Raw genomic sequence first — 24,165 nt, 5'->3', positions numbered from 1 at the left:
CGAAACCCTTCATTTTCTAGTGTGTGGATTGGTCAACAACTTTAACAAGATAAGCTGAAATTTCTTTTGTCACTAAATTGTTTCAGTACTATAAGTACTGTATTGGTATGTGAAAATTTTCCTTTTATCATGTATAGTGTGTGGAAATATTAATTTTGTTAGATATGGTACAAAAATTTGCGAATATGCTCACCTGTGGACTTTCCCGGTAAGAATTCCTGTTAATCCGGATTCTGTATCTGGCTTAACCCTTAAGCGGTGATGGGTGGACCTCATATAATGTGGATAAACAAGAGTAGGCAGTAACAAAATGCAGTAGCTTTCTATTCCCACTCTGTAAGTTCCTTGTTTCCCACTGGAATTTGGGGTTTTGATACTAGTGACTTGCAAGTAAGCATTAGTAGTGGTTTGGGAAATCTGATGGCCTGAGCAGCATCTAGTGGTAACCAGACCAATTGTAACAATCTTTTTACCTAGTGCTAATTGTCATTTGTTTCGTTTTCCATTTTCATTTCTTTCATGCAGTGGTTTGTATTATTTTGCCTAGATTTCTTGTCTAGTTTCTTTAAAAGCTGCATGAGAGTGGCAACAAAAAATGGCAATGCCATTTTGACAATGGAGCTGCTACTGAGTTTTATATTATGATTGGTTCTCTGTACAACTGCACATGAACATGCTATTTCTCAACAAACTTGTACTGTTATTCTAGTACACTTTGTTCACAAATACCCTAGTGTAACACTCCATGTCTGATGTAAAACATGAGCATGTGCACCAGGCTTTTCATGGAAATACAAATTATTACTAGATTTCCTGTCCATGGCTTAATACTTTACAACTATAACAATATACAGTAGGTGCAGTATTGATGACCAAACCACAACTCAGAAGATGGAGAAGTGACAATGTTTTGTCCTGGACCATTATCAAGTCATGATAATGGTCCACACAACTTGATAATGGTCCAGGATGGACCAAAACATTGTCGCTTCTCCATGTTCTGAGTCGTGGTTTGGTCTCATTTCTTCAGCCACGTTATTGTGACTCATCATCTGCATAGGTGCAGTATTGATGTGCACACGTGGCAGACTTTTATTTAATGAAGTTATTCTAAAGCGATGTATTAACATTATTATTATAGGTTCAAGAGGTTTACCCATCTCCCCTACTGACTGTAAAGTTGTCTACTACTGCCTGCTTTACTCTAAAACCCGGTGCTGTTGATGCTGTTCGTATATATATTACTTCCCTTCTTCCTGGATTATCTGAGGAACAGGATAAGACAGTGACTGTGTACAGTTCATGGATGATTAGGACACCTCGTATACAGAGTACAGACATCCCTGGAGTGGAATGGTTTCCAATTATGCTTTATACAGGTATGGACATTTTATATTTACCAGTCTATTGTGTCATCTTGTTTACTAAAAATTTGAAGATACAGTAATTTCCTCTTGAGCAATTTTAGGGCAAGTGTTTGGGTGATAATTTATGTAAAAATTTTTTAGTACCATATACGTATGTTGTTCTGCATATCTGAATTTGGTCGCCATGGGAGTGGTTATAATGCTTTATCGTATCCAACTTACAAACATGATGCATTCCAAAAAAAGTTTCATACATCTGTTTTGCCGGAATTTGACCTAGATTTTCCATAGATGCAGTGGGAAATGGGGGGTGAGGTTGTGTTCTTGGACCACCCTAAATTGTCATATAAAACCAATATTTTTGGGATTAATATTAAAGAAACTGAATATTATGTTCCTCGATGATGAAGTTATCCTGCTTGTCAAAGTTGGTTGTTCTTGAAGAGTAAAGTGAACAAATTACTGGTTGAGACTGGTTGAGGCAGTGATAGGTAATGATGTATGGTAGTAAACATGAGTACTCACCTAGTTGTACTCACCTAGTTGTGCTTGCGGGGGGTTGAGCTTTGGCTCTTTGATACCGCCTCTCAATCGTCAATCAACTGTTGTACAGATTCCTGAGCCTACTGGGCTCTGTCATATCTACATTTGAAACTGTATATGGAGTTTGCCTCCACCACATCACTTCCTAGTGCATTCCATCTGTTAACTACTCTGACACTGAAAAAAGTCTTTCAAATGTCTCTGAGGCTCATTTGGGTACAGTACTAAGTCTCCACCTGTGTCCCTTAGTTCATGTTCCACCTGTGCTTAAGAGTTTGTCTTTGTCCACCCTTTGTCTTAGGGCACCTGACAGCTGGGTGGACAGCGCTTCAGATTCGTAGTCCTAAGGTTCCGGGTTCGATCCCCAATGGAGGCGGAGACAAATGGGCAAAAAGTTTCTTTCACCCTGATGCCCCTGTTACCTAGCAGTAAATAGGTACCTAGGAGTTAGATAGCTGCTACACGCTGCTTCCTGGGGGTGTGTAACAAAAAGGAGGCCTGGTCGAGGACTGGGCCGCGGGGACGCTAAGCCCCGAAATCACCTCAAGATAACCCTGTCAATTCATAAGAACATAAGAATAAAGGTAACTGCAGAAGGCCTATTGGCCACTATGTGGCAGCTCCTATTTATAACCACCCAATCCCACTCATATACATGTCCAACCCACGTTTGAAACAATCGAGGGACCCCACCTCCACCATGTTACGCGGTAATTGGTTCCACAAATCAACAACCCTGTTACCGAACCAATATTTACCCAAGTCCTTCCTAACTCTAAACTTATCCAATTTGTATCCATTGTTTCATGTTCTGTCTTGTGTTGATACTTTTAATACCATATTAATATCCTCCTTTGTTACGTCCATTCATCCACTTGTAAACCTCTATCATGTCACCCCTAACTCTTTGCATTTCCAGTGAAAACAATTTAACCCTTAAATTATGCATCGCATCATATGATGCTTTGACCGACTTGCAGTAAAATGCGCATCGCATCATATGATGCTTTGGAGTGCTACGCAAGATTTAAACGGCCCGCGGATACACGGGGTTCACCACACCTTCATCGGGGCTCTTGTAAACAGACGCCATTTTTTTTTTTAAATCGTGGACCAAATTCCCGGGTGTTAGGGGTCTCAGTATTGAGTGAGCTACCAAGCCTGATGCACGCAGCATGAGCTCACAGCACTGCTGTTCAGCTTGTGACCACAGCATCGCCTAAAAATGCCATAATATACTTGTTCATGCTATTATGTAGCGACGATATTATTACAAAAGGCCCCTGACTGTGATAAAACTGACCAGGGTTCTGATAATAGCAGGATTGTGGTGATATTTAGTGCTGTGCTCCATGGAGGAAGGAGTAATGCTGTGGGAGGGGAGGGGAGGGTAGTGGCGTTGTCTTCTGACTGTGTGTGGCCACCTTTTATTGACTGCACTCACCATACCAGCTTAGTGGTTCGCTATGGTGAACACAAATGTAGATACTTATATATAACGTGTGTATAGAGGGTATAAACAGCAAGAGGAGTAAGTTGGGAGTCAACATTTTGGTGAGGGCGGTGGCGTCGTCTGCACGATTTATCATGTTATTTACCGGTGACCACGATGGACTTTGGGCACCAAACCAGTTTACTTGTACAAGTATGGTGAATAAAACAGGTAGATATTTATATATAATGTGTGTATATAGCATAATAACACCACAAACAGTATTGTTGGAGGAGAAATATTAGTGCATCTGGCCTTGAGGGCGGCAGCGACCAGCTGACTGTGTGAGTAGCTATGTCTTAATGCCTTATTCACCATACAAGCTTTGATATACAGTTATGGTGAACAAAACATGTAAATACTTATATATAACGTCTGTGTATAGTGAATAAATGCAAAAACGGTATTGTGGGAGGAGAATGAGGGCGAGTGAGGTGTTGTTGAGGGAGGGAGTGGCAGTGAGTGGCTGGCTGGTGTGTGGCGGTCACTCCTCGTTGCATTTTGACTCACAATACCAACCTAGTGGTTCGTTATGGTGAGAAAAACATGCAGATACTTATATATAACCTGTGTATATAGTGTAACAACAGCAAAACTATTTGTTTATTGTTTTATGAACATAATAATTGAATCACTAATATGCATAATTTTGAGTACAACATTGGTTCACACATTTTATTATATAAATATATCACAATTAACACTATTGAATAATATTACTGCAAAAAAAAAAAAAAATCAATCAAGAGACATTGAAATAATTAGGTAATAATATATTTGTGGCAACTGCCGTCTGACAGCTTGGGCGGAGTAGAACGTAGGAACAACATAAGAACAAAGGTAACTGCAGAAGGCCTATTGGCCCATACGAGGCAGCTCCTATCTATAACCAGCCAAACCCACTCATATACATGTCCAACCCACGTTTGAAACAATCGAGGGACCCCACCTCCACCACGTTACGCGGTAATTGGTTCCACAAAGCAACAACTCTGTTACAGAACCAGTATTTACCCAAGTCTTTACGAGAACCAGTATTTACGAGTTAGGAGTGAGGAACTGATAAAGAAACTTAACAAAGCCATAGAATTAGTTAGGAGCAAGGGAGGAATCCCGATCATATGTGGCATTCTTCCAAGAAAGAGCATTGGCAGTGAATGGTTGTCAAGGGCACTTGGTGTCAATTGCCGGCTGGAAAGATATTGCAAATCAAATGCTATATCTTTCATAGACAACTGGGAACATTTCTATGGAAGAAATGAAATGTATGCTTGTGATGGGGTGCATTTATCGAGGGCTGGGGTTGTTGCTGTTGCGAACTCGTTGGAACCAGTGGTTAGAGGCATTTGTTTGGGTTTAAACTGTTAGTAGATATTGGTATGGGAATTGATAGGGAGGAAGGAGGTAATAAAAATGTGTGTTTGTTGGAGAAACAAATTGGCAAAATGATCAAGGAAAGAGAAGGGCCTCAAAATAACAATTCACTTAGGGTATACTACACTAACAGTAGAAGTCTAAGAAACAAAATAAACGCGTTAAATGCTCTTATCTGTACAGAAGAAATAGATATTATTGCACTTACCGAAACGTGGATGAATGTAGAAAATAGAGAACTATTAGCTGAATATCAAATAAATGGATTTAAACTATTTCACATAGATATATTAGATGAGGAGGGGGAGGAGCCATATATGTTAGGGACAATTTGAAATGTAGTCTCAAAGAGGGAATCAAAACTGAGCCACACACCCAAACTATTTGGATAGAATTAAACGAAAAAGCAAATATTATTATAATAGGAGTTATATATAGGCCACCAAATTTAGACAGAATGGAAGCAAAGCATCTATGGGATGAAATATCTAGACATCTAGATCTAACAGTATTTGTGTCATGGGTGACTTTAATTTTAGTGGAATAAACTGGGTGAACAAAACAGGGAATAATGAAGCAGAAGACTTTCTAGAATTAATTGACGATTGCTTTCTTACGCAACATATTAAGGAACCAACGCGGGGAAAAAATATTTTAGATTTAGTGTTAACTAACAGGGAAACACAAATTAAGGACATAGAAATAGGGAGTGAGCAAGGGAACAGAGGTCATAAAGAAATCAAATTTAGCATAGAATGGAGTAGACCTTAGGAAAAAATTCTGTTAACACTATCGGTCACTTTGGACCGGACTCTCGTCCATTATTTTTCTCCCGAGTCCTAACTTTGGACCGGATTTGCGTCCTCTACAAAAATGTTTGTATAAAATTCATTTTTTATCCAATCGACCTCGGGATAGTATCAAAATAAGCGCCTTTAGAATGCGCACAATTTGATACCAAAATGAAAGATGTAACATGAAACTTGATGTCCAAACACTTATATGATTATAAATAGGTTTTTGGTCAAAATGTTAAAATATTTGTTAAAATTCTATTTATTGTGCTATTATGTTGGGACTAGTTTTAAAATGCGCGCCTTTACGTCGCAAACAATTTGATACCAAAATAAAAGATGTAACACAAAAATTTATGTCAGAACACTGGAAAGATATAAATAATTTTGTGATGATGAGCTTCCAGAATCAAAATATTTGTTAAAATTCCAGTTATTGCTCTATTATTATGGGACTAGTTTTAAAATATGTGCCTTTTTATTGCGAACAATTTGATACCAAAATGAAAGACGTAACATGAAAATTGATGCAATCAAACTGAACGAGTATACACATTAGGTTGCAGTATACAAATTGGTGCTTGTTCACAGGTAACTTTAAGCTTTTCTGTGGGAAGGCACTCCAGGCTTTTGTACATTATATTCATATACATCTGTAGGGAATTTAATTGCGAACACAATGATAACAAAATGAGCGACGTAGCACGAGACTTAAGGTGAGAAAAATGGAACGAGTATACACATTTTACTGATTTTGTGCGCTCACGGGTACCTTTTGTCGACTTTAGGCTTTGCTGTTGGGAGTCATGCCATGCTTTTGGACATTATATTTATACACACCTGTAGGGAATTTAATTGCGAACACAATGATACCAAAACGAACGATGTAGCACCAGAATTAAGGTGAGAAAACTGAAACGAGTATACACATTTAGGCGTTGCCGCACGCTCGCCCGCACCATTGTGGCCATGACGTCAAAGTCTGCGGCGCGCTCGTGGGGTGCACGATAGTGTTAAAGTGCCTGATTTTCGAAAAGCTGATTTCAATAGCCTAAGAAATTTTTTGGGTCAAATAGATTGGAATGACTTGGATTTGGTGTGTGGGCTAGACGTGAACCCAGCGACAGGTGACGTAAAAGGGGATTACGATGTGGATTCAAAAAAACCTATTTAAAAATATTCTAAGCAAAGTCCAGAAGCGTAGTATACCATATAAATTGAATAGATCGAATACTAATGATCCAAAGTGGATAACAAAGGATCTGAAGAACCTTATAGGTAAAAAGAGAGCGTGGTACAAAAGGATTAAGAATGGGGAAGTTAGTTTAGAACAGGAATTTGCACAACTGGTTAGAAATGTTAAAAAAGAGATAAGGAAAGCAAAAAGAAACTATGAAGTTCGTATAGCAGGGCAAGCGAAGACAAATCCTAAAGGCTTTTTTCAGTTATATCGAACTAAGACTAGGGAAAGGATAGGTCCATTAAAAACTGAGACAGGTCAAATAACAGATAATGATGAGATGTGTAGTATTTTTAATAAATATTTTGTATCTGTATTTACTAAAGAGGAAGTTAACAATATGCCTTCAGCCGAACAAGTCTATGTGGGTGGGGACGAGGACAGGTTGACTAGTTTAGCAGTTACCAGGAAGGATGTAATTAAACAAATAGTAAAACTAAAACCAAACAAATCCCCAGGGCCGGATGAAGTGTTTGCCAGGGTGCTTAAAGATTACAGTGAGGAGCTTTCCGAGCCAGTGTCTACCATATTTAATAAGTCAATATAGTTAGGCAGAGTGCCAAAGTCATGGAAGGTAGCTAATGTGGTACCAATTTTTAAGAAAGGAGATAGATCACTTGCGTCAAACTATCGGCCAATCAGCCTAACGTCTATTGTGGGAAAGTTACTTGAATCGATAATTGCAAATACAATTCGTCTTCATCTTGAAAAACATAAATTAATAAATGAGTCGCAACATGGTTTTACAAATGGCCGTTCATGTTTAACAAATTTGCTATCTTTTTATTCCAGCATAGTTGAGGCAGTTGATAGTGGTAAGGATTGTGATGTTGTGTACCTTGACTTTAGCAAAGCTTTTGATACAGTGCCACACGAAAGACTGATTAAAAAAATAGAAGCTCATGGTATTGGGGGTGCTATATTAAGTTGGATTAGGGCATGGCTATTCCAAAGGAAACAGAGTTAGTATAAATGGGGCTAAGTCAGAGTGGGATAATGTTGTTAGTGGAGTACCTCAGGGCTCTGTCCTGGGACCTCTGTTGTTTATAATATATATAAATGATTTAGATTCAGGTTTGAGTAGCAACATCTGCAAATTTGCACATGATACAAAAATCGGTAGGGAAATTAACACGGAAGAAGACTATCACTTCACTTCACTTCACCACTATCACTTCAAGTTGATCTAAATAGGGTTTTGAAATGATCAAAAGATTGGCAGATGCAGTTTAATGCTGATAAATGTAAAGTTCCGAGGCTAGGTAATGATGATAGAGTTACAAGATACGAGCTTGATGGTGTTGAGATTGCGAAGTCGGATTGCGAAAGGGATCTGGGAGTTATGATTAGTAAGAATTTAAAACAAAAGGATCAATGCCTGAATGTTCGTAATAAGGCAAATAGGACACTGGGATTTTTTAAACGAAGTGTTAGTAACAAGACACCTGGTGTTGTTCTTCAGCTATATCTTGCTCTGGTTAGGCCCCATTTAGATTATGCAGTTCAGTTTTGGTCCCCATACTATAGAATGGATATAAATTCACTTGAACGTGTCCAGTGTAGGATGACTAAGTTAATTCCCCAAATTAGAAATCTTTCATATGAAGAAAGATTAACAAAGCTTGACTTTCATTCACTGGAAAGGCGAAGAGTTAGGGGTGATATGATAGAGGTTTACAAGTGGATGAATGGACATAACAAAGGGGATATTAATAGGGTATTAAAAATATCAACACAAGACAGAATACGAAACAATGGGTATAAATTGGATAAGTTTAGATATAGGAAAGACTTGGGTAAATATTGGTTCGGTAACAGGGTTGTTGATTTGTGGAACCAATTACCGCGTAACGTGGTGGAGGTGGGGTCCCTCGATTGTTTCAAGAGTGGGTTGGACACGTATATGGAGTGGGCTTGGGTGGTTATAGATAGGAGCTGCCTCGTATGGACCAATAGGCCTTCTGCAGTTACATTTGTTCTTATCTCTTTCCTAAATTTAAACTTATCCAATTTATACCCATTGTTTCGTGTTCTGTCTTGTGTTGATACTCTTAATACCCTATTAATATCCCCTTTGTTATGTCCATTCATCCACTTGTAAGCCTCTTTCATGTCACCCCTAACTCTTCACCTTTCCTAAGAATGCAATTTAAGCTTTGTTAATCTTTCTGCATATGACAGGTTTCTAATTTGGGGGATTAACTTTGTCATCCTAAGCTGGATACGTTCAAGGGAATTTACTGTATATCCATTCTATAATACGACGACCAAAACTGAACTGCGTAATATAAATGGGGCCTATCCAGAGCAAGATATTGCTGAAGAACAACACAAGATGTCTTATTAATAATGGTTCGATTAATAAATCCCAGTGTCCTATTTGCCTTATTACGAACATTTATGAATTGATTTTTTAGTTTTAAATTCTTACTAATCATAACTCTCAGATCACTTGCGCAATCCGACTTCGCAATCTCAACACCATCTAGCTCGTATCTTGTAACTATATCATTATTATTATTTAGCTTTAAAACCTTACATTTGTCATCATAAAATGGCATCTGCCAATCTTTTGACTATTTCAAAACCGTATTTAGATTGTCTTGAAGTGATATTCTTTTTTCGAGTTTATTTTCCCTCTTAGTATAAACAGGAGCTGCCTCATATGGGCCAATAGGCCTTCTGCAATTACCTTTGTTCTTATGTTCCCGATTTTGTATCGAGGATTTTTGTAAACAAGGATAAACTTGTTTTCTGCCTCCTGACACTTCTGGGTGATGTAGTCCATCATGTCTTGTACAGACTTTTCTTTGAGTTTTGTTTCCCATGGTAGTCCTATTAGGAAATTTCTTATCATAATTTCTCCTTCGGCATGCCAGCTTTTTGCTTTTTGTTCCTTTCCTTGGTTAGGTTATTACTACTGTACTTCCATCAGATACTCAAATATTAGTACTGTACATGGTGGTCACTCATTCCTAAGGGGTCTGATTTGACTTTCCTGATTGTCTGAATCATTTAGGGTGAATGTCAGATCAAGTCTGGCTGATTCATCATTTCGTCTCATTCTTTGTGGGCCCCTTGGCATTTTGACTTAGAAAGTTTCTTGTTGCCATGTCTAATATTTTAGCTCGGTTTCTGCCCTTCCATGTGGCTCTCTATTTTCCCAGTTTATCTTTCCTTGGTTGAAGTCACACATGGTTAACAGTTTAGATTGTTTCCTGTAGGCAATAAAAGCTGCTCTCTCTCTTATGTTAATGGTTGCCATGTTGTTCCTCTCATACTCCTGTCTGGGTCTTGTCATTTAATGGGGGTTATGTATTACTACTGCAAGTGATATTATATCTGGGTTTTCTTCTTATGTCCTTTCTCTTATGTCCTGTCTTACTGGTCACCAGGTTGAGTGGGTGGCTACTTCACTTGTTTACCCAACCTTATTTCAGGTCAGGTCCCTGCCTCACCCTAGACCACTGGTCACTTTACAAATATCTTGTGCATCTATACCATTTTCTGGGGGGAGCCCCTTCGGCTCCCTGGAGCTATCCAGGCTGATAGGTACTGTATATCCTTAGACTTTGGCATCAGTCAGTGTAATTACCTGAGTGTACAAATCCACAAGGGCCGTGACGAGGGTTCAAACCTCTGTATGAGAGGATCCCAGACGCTGCCTTAATCGACTGAGCTACGACTCTTGTGGATTTGTTCATTTGATGCATCACGCTACTGGGATTTCTGTGTGTAACCTAAGTGTAGGTACAGGATGAGAGCTATGCTCATAGTTGGAAACTACTGATGGTCTTGGCCTCCACCATCTTCTCACCTAACTTGTTTCAATTGTCTACCACTCTGTTTGCGAAAGTGAATTTTCTTATATTTCTTTGGTATCTGTGATCTGTGTTTAGTTAGTTTAAATCTGTGACCTCTTGTTCTTGAAGTTCAGGTCTCAGGAAATCTTCCCTATCAATTTTATCAATTCCTTTTATTATTTTGTACGTAGTGATCATATCACCCCTTTTTCTTTTGTCTTCTAGTTTTGGCATATTTAATGCCCCAAACCTCTCTTTGTAGCTCTTGTCCTTCAGTTCTGGGAGCCACTTAGTGGCATGTCTTTGAACCTCATTTTTGCCGTATCTGAGTACCTGGAATTTATCACCGTTAACCCTTCAATTGCGCATCGCATCATATGATGCTTTGGAGTGCTACGCAAGATTTAAACGGCCCGCGGATACACGGGGTTCACCACACCTTCATCAGGGCTCTTGTAAACAGACGCCATTTTAAAAAAAAATCGTGGGCCAAACTCCAGGGTGTTAGGGGCCTCAGTATTGAGTGAGCTACCAGGCCTGACGCACGCAGCATGAGCTCACAGCACTGCTGTTCAGCTTGTGACCACAGCATCGCCTAAAAATGCCATAATATACTTGTTCATGCTATTATGTAGCGATGATATTATTACAGAAGACCCCTGACTGTGATAAAACTGACCAGGGTTCTGATAATAGCAGGATTGTGGTGATATTTGGCGCTGTGCGCCATGGAGGGAGGAGTAATGCTGTGGGAGGGAGGATGGTGGCGTTGTCTTTTGAGTGTGTGTGGCCACCTTTTATTGACTGCACTCACCATACCAGCTTAGTGGTTCGCTATGGTGAACACAAATGTAGATACTTATATATAATGTGTGTATAGTGTGAGATAACAGCGAGAGTAGGAGGTTGGGAGCCGCCATTTTGGTGAGGGAGGAGCGTCGTCTGCAGGACTTATCATGTTGTTAATGATGACCACGATGGTCTTTGGGCACCATATCAGTTTACTTGTACAATTATGGTGAATAAAACAGGTAGATATTTATATATCATGTGTGTATATAGCGTAATAACACCACAAACAGTATTGTTGTAGGAGAAATATTAGTGCGTCTGGCCTTGAGGGCGGCCGCCACCAGCTGACTGTGTGAGTAGCTACGTCTCTCTGCCTTTACTCACCATACAAGCTTAGATGCACAGTTATGGTGAACAGAACATGTAAATACTTATATATTACGTCTGTATATAAAAGCAAAAACTGTATGGTGGGTGGAGAATGGTGGCAAGTCAGGTGAGGTGAGGGAGGGAGTGGCAACCAGTGGCAGCCAGTCACTGCCTGCCACTGCCACTACCACTCAGCATACCAACTTAGGGGTTCGTCATGGTGAACAAAACATGCAGATACTTATATATAACCTGTGTATATAGTGTAATAACCAACAAAGTATTTGTTCACTGTTTGATGAACATAATTGAATCAACAATATGCACACCATATTTTTGAGTACAGCGATGATTCACTCATTTTATTATATAAATATATCACACTACACACTATTGAATAATATTACAGCAAAAAAACTACGAAAAATCAATCAGAGACATTGAAATAATTAGGTAATTATCTCTTTGTGGAAACTCTGGCCTGACAGCTGGCGATCAACAGATCGCCTTGGACGCACGCTCAGTCAGCGCCTGATTTTTTCCACACTTCCCCGCCCTATAGTGGGCAATATATGCCACTTACGATTTTTTTATTATTTTTCCCGTGATCAGTGAACACAAATTAACAGGTTAGGAAGAAAAAATAACTTTTTTTTTTTTTTTTTTTTTTTTTGGTATGCGCCTGTGGGTGTCAAATGGTATATAGCTATGCGCCATTTAAGGGTTAAACATCATGTTATTTTCTGCTGCCTAATCAAAAACTTTGTTAATATCTGTTTGTAGTTTTTCAATGTCTTCAGCGGAGTTAATTTTCATGCTGATTTTTGTATCATCTGCAAAGGATGAAACGAAGCTGTGACTTGTATTTTTGTCTAGATCTGATATGAGAATAAGGAACAATAGTGGTGCAAGGACTGTACCTTGAGGTACAAAGCTTTTAACTGCGCTTGAACTCGATTTTACTTGATTGACTATTACACTCTGTGTTCTGTTCGACAGGAAATTGAGTATCCAGCGTCCTACTTTACCAGTTATACCCATTGACCTCATTTTGTGTGCAATCACTCCATGGTCACATTTTTCGAATGCCTTTGCAAAGTCTACGTATACAACATCTGCATTCTGTTTTTCTTCTAATGCCTCGGTGATTTTGTCATAATGGTCAAGTAGCTGTGAGAGGCATGATCTTCCTGCTCTAAATCCATGCTGGCCTGGATTGTGGAGGTCATTGGTTTCCATGAATCTAGTGACTTGACTCCTGATCACTCTCTCAAATACTTTTATTATTATTATTATTATTATTATTATTATTATTATTATTATTATTACAAGCTCGTTTGCTCGTTTTCATTTGGGGGTTCTGTCTACTCGTTTGTCCATTTTTATCGTTTTAACCAGAATAGGGGTTAGTTTTGGAGCACTTACCTTTCAGGGTGCCTGTCCCGGTCGATGGCAGATATAGAATGCTCCAATTTACATGTGCATTTCTATAGGCCATTGCTACTCGTGACTCTCTAAGGGGGGCCAGGTTCTGGCTTGTGGTCCCTGGTAGGTCTAGAACTTCTATTCACACTGATGCCAAAGTCTAAGGATATACATATCAGCCTGGATAGCTCCGGCAGCCTCCAGGACTCGCCCAGAAAATGGCGTTTCATTACATTCAACTCTGTTTTTTTTTTATAAAATCACAATTTGTGCTTCGTTTCTTTAACTTTTTCTTTGGTTTTTGTGTCTGCCTGACATTGTCACTTGTTCTTGTTTTATATAAAGAGAATTGTAATATGGTTTTAGATTTTTTTATGAATAAGTTTTGTCTTTCAGGTAGGGAATTAATTCATCATGCAGTTGTTGAATGGCTTCAAGGATCATTTGGGTGTTATATCACAAAATATGGAATGTACCAGAGTACTCTGATGTGGGTAGCAGGAGTGTGGAGTGGTGGACAACCTTGTCCTATAGCTTCTCATCACAGTAATAAAGGTATAAATTTAATTTTTTGTTTTCTAAGATACATAATAGAATATTTTATTGAAGTACATATTCAAACTAGATAGCAAGGTAGTTTGCAAAGGTTAAAAGCTGTATGTACTCATCTTGTTCCAGGGTTGGACATGTATACGAGGGCCAATAGGCCTTTTGCAGTTACCTGTGTTCTTATGTTCTTGTGTACTTGTAGGGGTTGAGCTGTGGCTCTTTGCTACCACCTCTCAACTGTCAGTCTACTGGTGTGCAGGTTTCTGAGTTTCTTGAGCTCTATTATATCTAGATTTGAAATTGTGTATGGAGTCCAGTACTCTGACCAAGGAAGTTCTTGGTAATGTCTCTATGGCTCATTTGTGTACACGGCTTCAACCTGTCTCAAACAGAGTTAAACAGAGGCTACAGTTAAGGATTTGCGGCCAGTAAATCCTCCCCGGCCAGGATACGAACCCATGACAAAGCGCTCGCCGAACGCCAGGCGAGTCTTACCACTACACCACGGAGACTGATGGCAATAGTGCCATTCTATAGTATGGCAACCAAAATTGAACTGCATAATCTAAATGTGGCTTAACAAGAGCAAGTTATAGATCGAGAACAACACCAGGTGTCTTATTACTAATCCTTTGATAAATTAATCCCAGTGTCCAATTTGCCTTAATATGAACATTTATGCATTGATTTTTTTGGTTTTAAATTCTTACTACAGTAATCATAACTCTCAGATCTCTTTCGCAATTTAATTTTGCATTCTCAACTCTATCTTGTAGCTCTCGTCATTATCTAGCCTCAAAAGCTTACATTTGTCAGCATTAAATTGCATCTGTCAATCTTTTGACCATTTCAAAACTCTATTTAGATCATCTTGAAGTGATAAAGAGTGTCTCTTTCTGTGTTTATTTCCCTCCCGATTTTTGTATCATTGGCAAATTTACAGATATTACTGCTCAAACCTGAATCTAAATCATTTAATATATATATATATATATATATATATATATAAAATTTATTTATTTATTTATTTATTTATTTTTATATATTAGAGATCCCAGGATAGAACCTTGAGGCACTCCACTTACAACATTTTTCCCACTCTGACTTAACCCCATTTATACTAACTCTTTGTTTCCTTTGGTATAGCCATGCCCTAATCCAGCTTAATATAGCACCACCAATACCATGAGCCTCTATCTTTTTAATCAGTCTTTCATGTGGCACTGTATCCAAAATCTTTGCTAAAGTCAAGGTCCACAACATCATAAACCTTACCACTATCAACTGCCTCTTCTATTCTTGAATAATATGATTCCAAATTTTCGGCGGGCAGGAAAATGATAAGATAAATTATTAGAACGTTCAAATCCAGGAATTCCACAGCAATGCTAATACTATTTGTCACTGGTAGCGTCCCGTCTAGGGTATTGCTCAGTACTCACTTTCCCTTGCAGAGCAGGAGAGATTTCTGAAATAGAGGGAATATAGGGAACACACATGGCACACACAGACAAGATAAACCCCCTAAACTTCTAGGTCTATCTCAAAGCTCTCAAGATGTACTCTCTGGAAAGGAGACAAGAGAGGTATCAAATAATATATACATGAAAGATTCTGGAAGGCCAAGTCCCAAATTTGCACAGTAGAATAACAGCATACAGGAGTTAAAGATATGGAAGGAAATGTGGAAAAGAACCTGTGACGAGTAAAGGTACCATAGGCACAATCAGAGAGTACTGTCTGAATATCAGAAATTCACAAATATTCAATACTCTCCCAGCAAGCATTAGAAATGTTGCCAGAACAGAGGTGGACTTTTTCAAGAACCAATTAAGAGAAGTTCTTGCAAGAAGTGCCGGACCAACCGGGCTGTGGTGAATATGTGGGCCTATGGGTAGCTGAAAATGACAGTGTTGAGCCAAGTTATCACAAGTCGAGTTAGGCCTCAACCTGGGCTCAGGGGTAGAAGAACTCCCGAGACCCTCTCCAGGTAAGATCCTGGATTTGGAACAGATTTTTCAGCGCCTCTTTTTCTTAAAATCTCAGGTGTTCAATCTCACAGGTCGACTTTGCCATTACAGTGCATCCTCACTCTTAACGAACCCCGCTCAGTCGAATTCCTGGATGATCTGACCAAATTGAATTCAGTACTATACTATTCAGTGGAACATACAGATGTTCGATTAAGTGAAGACTGTTCATCCAAGCAGTCACCGAGAACGAGCGTTGGAGGTGGCTTTCATCAACTATGATTCACCAAAGTGTAAACAGTTGTACAGTGTTTTATTTTGCTTACCCATTGTTTCCAGGGAGAAATAGTTGATGGATGATAAAATGGTGTCAGGGGAGGCAGGTGGTGTCATTGGTGAGGGTTGGAGTCGAGGCAAGTGGTGTCAGGAGGCAGGTGGTGGAAGTTATTCTCATTGGAAGCAGGTGGAGTTATTGTTGGAAGTTGTTGTCAGAAAAGACTGGTGTTTTCTGTGGTGGAAGTTGTTGTCAGAAAAGACTGGTGTTTTCTGTGGTGGAAGTTGTTGTCAGAAAAAACTAGCACTGCCAGTGTTGGAAATTGTCAGAAAAGACTAGTGGTGGAAGTTGATAGAAAAGACTGGTGGTGGAAGTACTCGGAAAAGACTGGTGGTGAAAGTTGTCAGAAAAGACTGGTGGTGGAAGTTGTTGTCAGAAAAGACTGATGGTGTCAGTGATGGAAGTTGTCAGAAAAGACTGGTGTTAGTGGTGTCAGTGGTGGAAGCTGTCAGGGGAGGCAGATGTCAATTGTGGAAGTTGTCAGGGGAGGCAAATGGTGAAAGTTGTCAAGGGAGGCAGGTAGTGATAATGGTGTCAGGAGAAGGCAGGTGGTGTCAATGGTGAGGTTGTCAGGAAAGGCAGGTGGTGTCAATGGTGAAGTTGTCAGGAGAGGCAGGTTGCGCTTGTAGGGAGTGACAGGGGAGGAAGGGGCGGGTGGTTTCTGTGGTGAGTCGAGAGACACCTCTCCAGATCTGGCCCGAGTGATCAGCTGATTGTTGCACCACGTGGCTGCCTCAATACTACTGGCCCGAGTGATCAGCTGACTGTTGCACCACGTGGCTGCCTCCATACTACTGGCCCGAGTGATCAGCTGACTGTTGCACCACGTGGCTGCCTCAATACTACTGGCCCGAGTGATCAGCTGACTGTTGCACCACGTGGCTGCCTCAATACTCCTGGCTCGAGTGATCAGCTGACTGTTGCACCACGTGGCTGCCTCAATACTACTGGCCTGAGTGATCAGCTGACTGTTGCACCACGTGGCTGCCTCAATACTACTGGCCCGAGTGATCAGCTGACTGTTGCACCACGTGGCTGCCTCAATACTACTGGCCCGAGTGATCAGCTGACTGTTGCACCACGTGGCTGCCTCAATACTACTGGCCCGAGTGATCAGCTGACTGTTGCACCACGTGGCTGCCTCAATACTACTGGCCCGAGTGATCAGCTGACTGTTGCACCACGTGGCTGCCTCAATACTACTGGCCCGAGTGATCAGCTGACTGTTGCACCACGTGGCTGCCTCAATACTCCTGGCTCGAGTGATCAGCTGACTGTTGCACCACGTGGCTGCCTCAATACTCCTGGCCCGAGTGATCAGCTGACTGTTGCACCACGTGGCTGCCTCAATACTACTGGCCCGAGTGATCAGCTGACTGTTGCACCACGTGGCTGCCTCAATGCTAAACTTACTTGCGGCTTTTCTCAAAATTAGCTGAGAAAATTTTACCATTTCAGTTACTTGTAACACTTCACGGCTTCACTTTATCTTATTCCGTAGTTAACCTGAAATATTCATAATAAATGGTGGTGTCAATGGTGAGGGGCTGTATCAGGGGTGTGGAGGCCAGCTAGCATCTATGCAGTCAACATTTGTACTTTATAATAATGTACAGATATGTACTAATATGTACATTACTTTGTGTATTCCTTATTCACATTAATTAACTTTATTTAATTTTATTATTTGCTGGATGTGTCTGAGTGTGTAATTGTCTACATGAAACAATCTGTATTCCATGATACTGAAGCCTGCCGCGAGGCTAGAAATGGGTCGGTACATACACTCAAACTAGCAGTGTATGCCTGGCCAGATCTAACCTGGCCTGAGACCTGGCTTGGCCTGGTCTGAGGCCTGGCTTGGCCTGGTCTGAGGCCTGGCTTGGCCTGGTCTGAGGCCTGGCCAGAGACCAGATCTGGTCTAGCCTGATGCCTGATCTGGCCTAAAGACTGGCCAGATCATGGCCTGAGACCTGGTCTGAGGTATGGCCTGGATCGAGGCCTTATCTGGCCTGGCTTGGTTTGAGGCCTGGTCTGGCCCAAAGCCTGGTCTGGCTCAAGGTCTGGCACAAGGTCTGGCCCAAGGTCTGGTCTGGCCTAAAGTCTGGTCAGAGGTCTGTTCTGGCCTGAGGCCTGGTCCAAGGCCTGGTCTGGCCCAAAGCCTGGTCTGGCCCAAGGTCTAGCCCAAGGTCTGGTCTGGCCTAAAGTCTGGTCAGAGGTCTGTTCTGGCCTGAGGCCTGGTCCAAGGCCTGGTCTGGTCCAGGGTCTGGCCTGAGGCTTGGTTCAAGGCCTGGTCTGGTTCAGGGTCTGGCCTGAGGCCTGGTCTGGTCTGGCCACCACCACCTTTCTCTACTGCCAACAAGCTTCAACCCCCCCCCTCTCGCACTTGACTACAAGTGGCCAGCAACAACCCTCTTTCCCTACAACCGGTGGCCCGCCAACATTGTATAAACCGCCAACGTATAAACATCAGAGGTCCGCGGTTGTTCAACGTCCTACAAGCGACTATCAGAAATATTGCCGGAACATCCGTGGGCATCTTCAAGAGAAAACTAGACTTTTCTACAAAAAAGTGCCGGACCAACCGGACTGTGGTGGGTATGTGGGCCTGCGGGCCACTCCAAGCAACAGCCTGGTGGACCAAACTCTGACAAGTCAAGTACTGGGCATAAGATAATGGTCCTGGAACAACCAAAAGAGAAAAGACCAAATAACCTTAACAGAAAGCCAGGTATACCAATGAAAAGACAAAAAGAATCTAAAGGACTGCCAGGAAACTTTATACTGTCGCCAAGACGAAGGCTGGAGATGGGACACCATCAAAGAAGCCACCTGATCACCAAACAGATGGTGATAAAACTCGAGTCAAAAAGATCAGACATGAAGACTCAAGGAGAAGATCAAACCAGTCTCGTAAAGGACCAGACCGATCTGCTGAAAGAGGCGGAGCCGCAGGAAAACCTTTGGGTTCAGACACCGAGCAAGCAGCACCTGAAACCAAGGCTGGGCCAACCATCCTGGTCCTTGGATTAGGTTCTCTCTTATCTATCTTCTCTTTGGTTTGTTGTGGTCCCTTCGGTTCCTGATTGTTTGTCCAAAGCTATGTTGACCAGACCACACACTAGAAGGTGAAGGGATGAAGACGGTTTGGTCCGTTCTGGACCATTCTCAAGTCTAAAGCTATTTTCTTGTTGGCATTGGCCTGTGGGGGTTGGGTCAGGGAGCTTCATGCTCTCCTCCAGCGCAAGGGTTTCTGCTCTTTTGGTCAAGATGATAGGTTTGTTCGTTTGCAGTCGTCTCCTTCTATTCTGGCGAAGAATGAGACCGCTGCATTCTGGAAGGATCCTTGGGTTGTTGATGCTTGGTTAGTCAGGCCGGGGTGCATCATGTGTTGTGTACAGTTGCGGCTCTCCGCCGTTATTTGTGCTCCACGGCCTCTGTGACCGGGGACACGCTTTGGGTTGATCCAGTTTCCTTTCTTCACTGTTCCAGGAAAGTCCAGCTAGCCTGCAGTCTGTCCCCGTTCCCACGACATTCATAAGTTCGTGGCTTTGACTGCTGTGTTTGGTAATATGTCCTGGGCTGACCAAACCACACACTAGAATTTGAAGAGACAACATTTCAGTCCATCCTGGACCATTATCAAGTCAATTGTCAGTTTTCACAATCTACTTGATAATGGTCCAGGACAGACCGAAACGTCATCTGTTCAATTTCTAGTGCGTAGTTTGGTTAACGTTTTTCAGCCACGTTATTGAGAGTCATCATCTGCATCTTGGGCTGACAATCGGGAACGGGGCTTTTGGAGGTCGAACAGTGTCAGGGCCGCAAGGTACCTCATTAATGTTCCTGGCCCTTCTCGGGCATGTGTAGCCTTGGGTCGCAGGTTGCAGCCAGTTGTCTTGACTTCTAGTTGAGGAGCGAGTGGTGGCCGCCTCCCGGGTAAGTCCCTCTTTTCCTTTATCTTTGGTTAGGTAGCTCCGGAAAGCCGAAGGGGCTCTCCACAGAAAATCAGCGTTGAATGCAATGAAATGCCATTTTCTGAGTGAAATCTGGAGGCTCCCTAGCATCTCTCCCTCCCTAACTTTTTTTTTTTCCCCAAAAATATCTGAATATCAACCTCTGAGGTTGAGTAGCTGGGGCAGGAGGGCTGGGACCCCCCCTTCCCCCTCCCGAGGAGGGGGAAGTTATGCAGACAGCGGCACAGCAGCAGTCGCGAAGTCATGCTTGTTTTCGATTAGGGAGTTCTGCTTGTTTGTTCGGCTTTTAGTTTGCAATTTTTTACCAGCTGTAGTTTGTTTTTGAATTCCTACCTCTCTGGGTGTCTGACATGGTAGATGGCAGACATAGATTGCTTCCAATTATATGGGGGTGTCTATAGGTCATTGCTCCTTGTGCCTCTCTCTTGAGGGGGCTAGGTTCTGGCTCTGGCCCTCGGTAGGCCTAGAATTCTATCGATTGATTGTTGCCATGGTCTAATATATACACATCAGCCCGGTATAGCTCCGGGGAGCCTCCGGGTCTCGCTCAGAAAATGGCATTTCAATACATTCAACGTTTGTTTTTTGACATTGTCAGGAAATTACGTTAAATTTTTGTGAAATAACATTTTGGTTTTGTCCTTTTCATTTCAGATCAAGAGGTGCACTTCACATATTATATACGTCCGCCAAGTGGAATGATCCAATTTTCTTCTCCAAATTCAAGAGGAAAACCTAAATTGGTGCTTAAAAATACTCTGAAAGATATTCAACATATATGGCAAAGGCAAGTAATTTTTTTCATAAGTGAAAGAATTATGGCACAAGATGTGCAAAATCTGCAGAGAACATGTGAAGCTAGTAATGAATAATGATTGGTCATGAAATCAACCGTGGTTTTCAAACATTATCTGGGATGGAGCCCCTTGTGGCTCCCTGAAGCTATACGTTAAGATGGTTCCTACCTACCAGGTTGCATTAGCCATGGAGTTCTGTAGGCCTACCAGAAACCTGTACCAGAACCTAGCCTCCCTCACAAAGGCACAGGGAGTGGTGACATTTTGTCACATCACTGAGAAATGCAACCGAAAAGTCATCAAGTTACAACAAACCACTGCTGGATTCAAAAGAGAACGAAGCCTTGAAGCCTGCCAAATGAACCCCCCCAACTTTGTAAACAAACTATCTGATTCTCTTGAAACTAACGCGAGGTCATTTGTCCCACGTACCCGACTCATTTGGAAGGAAGGGTAAAGTGGCTCATTGCCTGCCGGGGTCTAAGTTGCCAGTTCTATCACTGATGTACTGGTTCTTGGGTCGTTGGTCTCCTCCTCTCTGTCGGGCTAACCATGCGGTTTAGGAGTTTGCAGCTGTGTGGCATGTAATGCAGTGGGTTCGTGTTCTTCCAGGCTCTCTGGTTCAGCTCCATTCGGACTGTTCTCCCGTGGTTCATTATCTCAACTGGGAGGAGAGGGTTCACTTCAGTCCCTTGCTCTTTGGAGCTGGACACTTCAAGTAGTTGTTCTACTAGGTTCTCTGGATTTGGCTGTCTGCACTTTTCATATCTAGGAAGTGTCCAACTTTCTTGTGGACGGTCAGTCCCATTTCCTTCCCATTTCCACAGTAGTCTGTCAATACCACTTCCTTCCTTTGGCTTTGCAAAATGTACTGATACCCAGAGGTGGACTCTATGTATCAGTATGGAATTAGTGCCTTTCTATGTATGCAGCTCTTTTATCCAATTGTGAGGCCCTTGTAGTGGATGCCTTTTGGCTGGGCTTGTCAAGATGGGGGTTACTGTACATCATCTTCCCAGTCTGGCTGTTGGTCTGGGTTCTGGCCAGGTTGGAGGTTGGCTCAACCTTGGTCTCAGGCACTGCCTGCTCATTGTCCAAACTGACATTTTTCTGTGGCTCCACCTCTGTCAGAAGGTCGTCCCGTTGATGTATTTCGTTCATTTGATCGCCTCAGCTCTTTGCTTCTGTTTTTTATGCCTCTTTTTTTTGCCATCTTTATGGTGAGCAGGTGGCTTCTTTCATGGTGTCCCACCTGTGTTCCTCTTCTGTTCGACAGTATAAGGTTTTGTGGCGGTCCTTTCGCTGATTTCTTTCCCTTCGTTGTTGTTCTTCCGTTTCCAAGTGTGTGGTGCTCTCCTTTCTTTCTTGACTTTTTCTTAATTGGTATTTCATGCCAAATACTGTTGCCTTGTATCATGCAGTGTTGGCATAGCTGCTGCAGCTTGCATTCAGTGTCGATACTATCTCGGTACCATTTCACAGGCTGTCTCACACTTTGTTTCACCTCTGTCCTGCTCATGTACCGCCAGAGCCTGCTTGGTCTTTGGACCAGGCTCTTGCTTTTCTTTCCTCTACTCATTTTACGGTGTCCTCATCAATCCGTGTTTTTTGGTTTACATTGCCTCCGGTTGTCTGGTGGGGGTTGCCTCATGCTCTCCTTCAGAGGAAGGGGTTTCTGTTCCTTTGATTCTGGTGGATGTTTTAATTGTTTGCAGCCGGCTCCTTCTTTTCTAGCGAAGAACAAGTCAGCTGGCTTCTGGTGGGGTCGTTTGGTTATTGATGCTTGATTGGTTTGGCCAGGGTTGCATCATGCACTGTGTCTGGTGGTGGGTTTCTGCCACTACCTTCATGCCACCAATTCTGCTTCAATAGATTCTTTGTGGGCTCATCCTGTTTCATTGGTTATACGTATATATCAGTTCGTCCACAATGTTTTAAGTCTAACCAGCTTGTGGTCCATTCTCGTGACCAGGATGTTTGGAGGTATTATGTTCTTTCAGCTGTGTTTGCTAACATGTCCTGGGCTGATATTCAGAGGTGAGAGTTTTTGGTGGTGTAACAGGGAAGCTTAGCTTCCAAACTGATGTTAGGCAGCCGGTGCAGTGAGGTCTAGGGCCCCCCTCCCCCTCTTGGGGAGGGGAGGGCTGTACGGGCGAGTGGTGCGGCAGTAAAGTGTGATGTTTGCTTGTTTCCTTGGGACTGTAGGGAGTTTGTACCTCTCTGTTTGGTTTTTGTTTTAGTTTCTTACCATGTGGGGTTTGTTTTGTTATGCCTACCTTTCTGGGTGCCTAACCCCGGTCGATGGCAGATAAGGAAAACCCCCCAACCACAAAGGGGTTTTCCAGGGCCATTGCTCCCTGAAACTTCTCTGAAAGGGCCAGGTTCTGGCGCTGGTCCCTGGTAAGTCTGAACTCCATAGCTAATGTCCCGGTCTAATAAAACATACATTAGCCCGATAAGCTCCAGGGAGCCTCCGGGTCTAACCCAGAAAATGGCGTTTCATTACATTCAACGCTGGTTTTTTGAGTGGGGCTTGATGTTACAAGGAGTGGTTTTCTCTTCTCTCCCTCCTCTTACGCATTGGTATGGCATGCTACCTTTCCCCGGGCTCGGTTCCATGCTCACGTGGGTTCTTCGGTTCTGTCTTCTGGAGGTTTTCGACTTTCCACGTCCAGTCCCATATGGTGTGGGATGCCCTTGCGGCTTACCTCCTGCACGACCTGGCTTATGCATTCGTAGTGGTTCCGTGTTCTTCGTGTATGGATCTTTTGTCCTTACTGGGTTTGTTATGAAGTTCTGGGAGTCGTCTTGGTTCACAGGCTGCCCTCTTTTCTCGTTGGAGGCTTGGCATCCGTTCTATCGGTGGGCAGTGCTAGCTTCTTTCCTGGAATCCACTTGGGCCCTGACTCTTCAGTTTTCTTTGCCTCTTTTGACCATTGCTGTCTGCGGTTGTGCAGTATCTGTGGGTAGCCTTGTCTCATTGCCATCCTATGTCGGACTTCTCCATCCTCCGGGGGGGTTCGTGCCCAAGGGGCGTGGTCGTATCGAGGAGGGAATCCCTCGATATCCCCCCCTATCGAGGGGGGTTCCCCGTTGGATTCCCGCCTGTTCCTGTCCTGACATGGGACTGCGTGGACCTCCAGTTCATTCTTTACTTGTCTCATATGGTCCATGGGTTTTTGCCCCTCCTTTGGATGGCTACACTGTCCCAGGTCCGTCTTCAATTGGAGCCGGACACTTGGGTGGTGTCCCTGGGTCTCTCGGACGCATCTTGGAGCGTCCCGTTTCATTATCCTCGGTTCTGGGACTGGCTCGCTTTTGTTGAGGTACATCAGG

The 24,165-nt window shown here is 42.5% G+C and overlaps 1 protein-coding gene across 11 annotated transcripts in view; it reads left to right on the top strand.

Moving 5' to 3' along the window:
• The window catches only part of LOC123762881 (uncharacterized), a 116,921-nt gene that overhangs the window by 62,089 nt on the left and 30,667 nt on the right, over window positions 1–24,165 (top strand). For 9 of the 11 annotated variants that reach the window (XM_069302012.1, XM_069302018.1, XM_069302022.1 and 6 more), the window contains 3 exons: window positions 1,142–1,379; window positions 13,596–13,754; window positions 20,687–20,819. In XM_069302012.1, the coding sequence (XP_069158113.1) occupies window positions 1,142–1,379; window positions 13,596–13,754; window positions 20,687–20,819 (530 nt within the window). The remainder of the gene's footprint in view (window positions 1–1,141; window positions 1,380–13,595; window positions 13,755–20,686; window positions 20,820–24,165) is intronic. The other 2 variants (XM_069302019.1, XM_069302023.1) reach the window with 2 other exon arrangements.

The sequence above is a fragment of the Procambarus clarkii genome, chromosome 47 (genome assembly GCF_040958095.1).
Source record: "Procambarus clarkii isolate CNS0578487 chromosome 47, FALCON_Pclarkii_2.0, whole genome shotgun sequence".
Lineage (NCBI taxonomy): Eukaryota > Metazoa > Arthropoda > Malacostraca > Decapoda > Cambaridae > Procambarus > Procambarus clarkii.
This window is presented reverse-complemented; position numbering and strand designations above follow the sequence as displayed.